The sequence below is a fragment of the Trachemys scripta genome, chromosome 14 (genome assembly GCF_013100865.1).
Source record: "Trachemys scripta elegans isolate TJP31775 chromosome 14, CAS_Tse_1.0, whole genome shotgun sequence".
Lineage (NCBI taxonomy): Eukaryota > Metazoa > Chordata > Testudines > Emydidae > Trachemys > Trachemys scripta.
The window spans coordinates 2,669,829-2,675,828 of record NC_048311.1 but is presented as its reverse complement, the minus strand read 5'-3'; the positions used below and the strand labels follow the sequence as shown (position 1 = coordinate 2,675,828).

The following is a 6,000-nucleotide window of genomic DNA, read 5'->3' as shown; positions in this document are numbered from 1 at the left end:
CAGGCAGGTATGGATGTGAACTCAGTTCAATTTTTGAGAAAATGTTTCTGGGAAATGGTTTATGATATTCATCCTGATCAGCTGGGAGTACAACATGGGATTCCCTTGTCTGTTAAATCTGGCGGGGTGGGGCATGGACCAGATTTGTAGCTAGTACAGGCAGTCCTCGGATTTAAGACACAATTCGTTCCTGAAAATCACGTCTTAAGTCAAAACGTCATAACTCTGAACCAATTTTCCCATACATACATGTTATGAATGGGGGAGCATCATAAAGTCAAAACCAGCGTCGTAAAGCTGATTTTATTCTTCAATTTATAAATGTCGTAAATGCCATTTGTCTTAAGTCAAATGTCATAAAGTCGAGGACTGCCTGTACAAACTGGCACAGCTCCACTGATTCAAATGAAGTTATGTCAGTTTACACCATCTGGGAATGTGGCCCAGTATTTTTCATTTTAAAGTCCCCCACGCTCCCTTTTTTACTTTATCTCCTTCGAAAATCCATCAGTCTAGCGGCCATGGTCCTCAGGGCGTCATTCACGTCCTTGTTTCTCAGGGAGTAGACCAGAGGATTGAGCAATGGGGTGACAAGGCTGTAGAGAAGGGAGAATATTTTGTTTAGGTTTACAGCTGAGTTGGCTTTCGGCACAATGTAGACCATGGCCAGAGCCCCGTAGAAAGTGCTGACCACAGTAAGGTGCGAGGTGCAGGTGGAGAAGGCCTTCTGCCTTCCGGTTCTGGAAGGGTTTTTTACTATCGCTGCTATGATGAATGCGTAGGATGTCAGGGTTAGCAAGAAGGGGATCAGGGTGGCTGTAGCTGCTAGCAGGAATGATGCTAAAGTGATCAGATGGGTGTCACTGCATGACAGCTTTACCAGGGGCATGAAATCACAGAAGAAATGGTCGATTTCATTAGGGCCACAGAAACGTAGCCTGTAAATCCAGGCAATTAGCACTGGGTTGAAGAGGAAGCCACCCAGCCAAGAGCAGGATGCCAGCTTAATGCACACCCTCCGGTTCATGAGGGTCATGTAACGCAGAGGGTTGCATATCGCTAAGTAGCGATCGTAAGCCATCACCGTTAGCAGCAAGATCTCTGTGGCAGCCTGTGAGCCAAAGATATAAAGCTGCGTGACACAGCCACTGAAGGAGATCGCCACACCCTTCTCAGCCAAGAAACCTTGCAGCATTTTGGGGACTATGTTGGACGTGTACCAGATATCCAAGAAGGACAAGTTTCCCAGGAAGAAATACATGGGGGTGTGGAGGCCCTTGTCAACCAGAATAGTGACAATGATCAGGGTGTTCCCAGCCACGGTGGTGATGTATGTTAGTAGAACCAGCACAAAGGGACCCGTCTGGAATGGGTAGAGGTTCCTGAACCCGCGGAGGATGAATTCTGTAATGTCACTTTGATTTTCCCTCTTGACATCTGTCATGTGCACGGTTTCTAGAGAAAGCACAGCGCATAAATCAAGCACAGACAGACAATAAACCAGAAAGATTCTGGGACTAGACCCAGCCTTTAAAATGCAGTCCTATGTCAATAAATGGCTTTCATCCCTATGGTTGCAAAACCAAACACCATCTACTGAAAGAAGATTGATCACCACCAACGAACTGAGAGAAATGGGATGTCTTACTGCCTGAATTAGATTAATCATGGAGGTATTCAAGAAAAGATGGACCAAATGGAATGAAATGATAGGAACAATCACTCATGTAACTGTCACAAAAACATTGGATGGAATTTTCCAAAGCTGCCTAGGGGATTAGGATGCCAAATTCACATTAATTTTAATGGGAACTGAGCATCCGAGTCTATTAGGGTGCTTTGAACATTCCCTCCTTTATATTTACTTGCTGTGGGCATATGGGAGTTTGGCATGCAACTTCCATTAAACTACAAAAATCCCACCCATAACTCACTGAATATTACAATCTATACTGTCTCAGTTTTGCTGGTTCCCCAGACCTTCTTATTAGTTGCTCTGAATATTTATGTAACAATATAATTTGAACTATCAACAATTCTCCTTATCTTAAATAAAAAAATTGGGGCCAGATTTCCAAAAGGTATTTAGGCATCTAAAGATGCAGATAGTTGCCTAGTGAGATTGGCAACTGCACCTAAGCCGTGTAAGTGCCTAACTCCCATTGGAATCAACTCCCATTGGAATCAATGGGAGTTAGGTGCCTAGGTGCTTTTGAAAATCTCAGTAGGCATCTATCTGCCTAAAAACATTAAAAAACCTGGCCCTTAGTAACTAAATTTAGTTCAGCTCTGAAAAGGAACTGTTTTAAAATGACCCCTTTTCACACCACAAATGAAGTGAGACAGACGAGGCTCTGTTCCGTGCTGATGAAGACTCACCGAATTGAAATTGTTACTGCTTTTAGCATTTCAGAGCCTGAGGCAACACAGCCTCTGGGGTAGAGCCCACCCAAGTTTGGGGGGGGGCAGGTTTAAAATTAAGAAGTATCAGAAAAGCGAAAGAGGGGACAGAAAGAGTGATTCCAAATGGCTTTCCAGTTGAGATGTTGGGGTTAAGAATTGGACAGAAGGAGGCAAAGAGAATTTTTTTTTACGAAAACCTTTGATCTGATCCCTTGCTCCCTATAGCTTTGGGAAGATGGGTGAAGAATCCAGAGCTACATCCAAGAGCTACTCCAAATTTCGTGGCTGAGGATGGTGGGCTGCATGGCACAGCTTTGTGACAGGGCGTCCAGGACTTCTTATTTTTGTGCCAATCAAAATAAATAAATAAATAAAAGAAAGAATAGTGAAACATCAGCATTAAACACAGGACAAGACCCTGAGCTGGGGAAAGTCACCACAGCTCGTTGTACTGTAACTGGAGCCGCACAGTTTTACACCAAATCTGTGCGACGGAGGAGGTCCGACTAGACAATCATCACAGACCCGGCTGGCCTTAAAAATCTATGAAGGTATGAAAATCACAAGAACAAATTATTTTAGCTCTTCCTGCCCCTTTCCATTGCCCCAAGTGCTCTGCACTCCAGTCAAACATACCTCTATCAACACTTATCTCTCAATTAAAAGCTACTTGGTGGAAAATCTGTTCTGGGTGAGACTGAGGAGCAGTGTCCAGCGCTGGTGGAGGGATGATGTGGACTCTAAATAGGAGAAAAAATACAGATGGATCAGAGATGATTGTAATTGAAGTTTGTGTTATCCTCAGGTGTCTAGAGAGTCAGTGAAATTCTCAAAAGAACCAAAAGGCCAGTTTTTCAAAAGTATTTAGGCGCCTAGAGGTGTAGATAGGCGCCTTGGAAATAATAGCCATCATCAATTATTTTGTACACTCTCTTTGTGCGAAGGTTAATGATGACACAAAATGCAAGTCAGTGGAGAATCAGGGCCCTTATAGCTAGGCAATGTAGATAAAATGGAAATTATTGTTAAACACCACAGCTGTGAGGAGCTGCTCCCAGGACTGAAGGAATCTTGTTCTATTTAATGTTATCCCAAGATTGATAGATTTCTGCCCATCATCTCCCCTGCAACTTAAATCAACATGTACCGGAGACAAACATTCTTATTCTCTGTAATTAACCCATATTTGAACTCTATACCCTTCCTACTCATGTCCATTGCAAAACTCCCATTGACTTCTGCATGAGTAGGACTGGACTACTTTTCTCTAGAAAATATAGTTTAAGATAAAGTGTTCTGGGCCAGATTTTGATCTCACACCAACACAGCAGCACAGATATTGAAGGCTGTGGTATGACGGACAGACAGACAGACAGACAGACAGATAGTTAGATTAGATAGCAGGGGTGGGTCCATAGCTGGTATAAATCAGTGTAGTTCTTGTGAAGTCAATGTAGTTACGCTGATCTACACCAGCTGAGGATCTAAACACAGGTGTAACTCTTTTGAAGTTCATTGTTGTTATACTAATTACGATAACAAATGGAATATGAACTATATATGATAATATATAATTATATACAATTCCTTCTCCTAAGAAGAATATTTTCCACTGTGTATCAAGCACTTTCCAAATACTTAAGAAGGACAATCTCTGCTTCGAGGAGCTCCCAATTTAAGGACAGACAAATAGACAGAGGTCAGGGGAAGGGGAATAACCAGAGACAACATATATACAATTTACACTCATTTATGTAGCTATATCAGCAAGATTCAGCAAAAACAGAGTGGCAGGACTGGGTGTTTAAGAGGGACTCACACTTGTAGAGGGTAGGAATAGCTCAGGGAGGCTGGACTATGAATAGGTGGCTGCATGGAAGATGGCACGGAGGTGACTGGGTGAGAATCTGACAAGAGGGAGAGTGAGGCTGGATGTATTAGTGGAGGGCGTGGGAGGCTTGACAAAGAGAATATCAGTAAGGGGAAGCAGAGCTGTGTAGAGCTTTGAAGGTAGTGACAAGAAGCTTAAATGTGATATAATATTGGTTGGAAAGCCAACAGAAGGATTCAAAAGGGAATTACATGATCAAAGTGATGGGAAAGAAAGAGGAGTTTAGCAGCAGCATTTTGTGGGGACTGAAGGGGGTCAGTGTGTGTGTCTAGGAGGTCAGAGAGGAAGGTGTTGACGTGATAAAAAATGAAGTTATACTAATGTAAAACTGGTGAAATTAAGATCAGAATTAGAGTCCATTATAATTCAGTAAATTGTCTATAGATTCATATTTTGCATTGGTTCCTCAATTAGACAATTTCAGGTCAGATTCTAGAAAGAAGCCAATGGAGTTACTCCACCTTGACACTGGTCTAAAGTTGGGCATACAAAATGCAAGGAACCCAAAATTCTAGGTGATTCTGAAAAATGGCAAAAATTTAATATTGTTACTTTTGCAATAATTTCCTTCTTGCATATCTCACATAGTGCAATATAATATAATATAAATAACATGCACTTACCTGATCAATCCCAGGCAGGTTTCAGGGTTTTGGCATCATTGAGTCACTTTCCTCTCCTATTTTATTCAAAGATAGAAAAATAGATAAAAAGGAGAACAATTCAGGTATGAATACCAGTAACCAATCTTTTATGAGATCTAATTTCGTTGACCAATAGATCCAATTGAAATCAGAGCTAGTTCCAGGTACTAGAATCAAAATGTATTCCAGCCCTATTGGAGGCTACTGTTACCAAACAGTTGTCTCTCCTGTGGGAGAGATAGAAGTCTGACACTCTGATGTGCAGATGAATCATGTTATGACAACATGTGTGGTTTTTAGGGTTTGCTCTTTATACTTAAAATCATGGCATTTCAGGACAGAGACCCTGAATCGCTCAGAGCTTGGATCTCAGATGGGCTCATTAAATCATCTTTATATCTCATGGGATCTGGAAAGAATCATTCCTCGTTGTATTGATGTCAAATGTTTTTCAAGAACTCACATGTTCTCTTTGTCTCTTTTCCAAGCCTTTTCCACACAAAGAAATAGCACTGGGTTTAACTTAAATTGCAGTTTTTAAACTGAGGCCTTCTCTACATACAAATGTGCCATTTTAATTAAACCAGTTTAGTTTATCTGGTGCAAACCCCAGTGTGGACACACTTATTGCAGGCTATGAGTGGCTTATTCATAAATTCATAGATTGTAAGGCCAGAAGGGCCCATTAATAAATCAACTCTGACCTTCTGAAGAACACAGGGCAAAGAACTAGTGATTCCTGTATCAATTTTGTATGAGATAGAACATATATTTTAGAAAGACAAGAAATCAGTCTTGATTTAAAGACTCCAAGCTATGGAGAATTCACCACATCTCTAGATAAGTTGTTCCAATAATTAATTGTGCTCAATGTTAAAAAAAAAAATCCTTATGGTAAGAACTTGAACCAGCATCACCAACATCCCTTGTGATGGCCCTAACCACCATTGGCTACTCTAGGTTCTTGTTTGCAGTGTGAGAAACATTATCATCAGAACTGATACGTTTCAGTGAAAAGTTTTGATTTTGAGGAGTCGGCATTTTACGACCGGAAAAAAGTTT

At 41.2% G+C, this 6,000-nt stretch overlaps 1 protein-coding gene across 1 annotated transcript; it reads right to left on the bottom strand.

Moving 5' to 3' along the window:
• Positions 1-487: 487 nt before the first annotated feature.
• LOC117887551 (olfactory receptor 11A1-like) lies at positions 488-1,444 on the bottom strand. Its single transcript, XM_034790200.1, has one exon. It carries the CDS (start codon positions 1,442-1,444, stop codon positions 488-490), a length of 957 nt encoding a protein of 318 aa, XP_034646091.1.
• Positions 1,445-6,000: the final 4,556 nt, after the last annotated feature.

Excerpts from the sequence above, each read along its gene's own strand:
- LOC117887551 (XM_034790200.1), bottom strand. The coding sequence starts at position 1,444 with ATGACAGATGTCAAGAGGGAAAATCAAAGTGACATTACAGAATTCATC.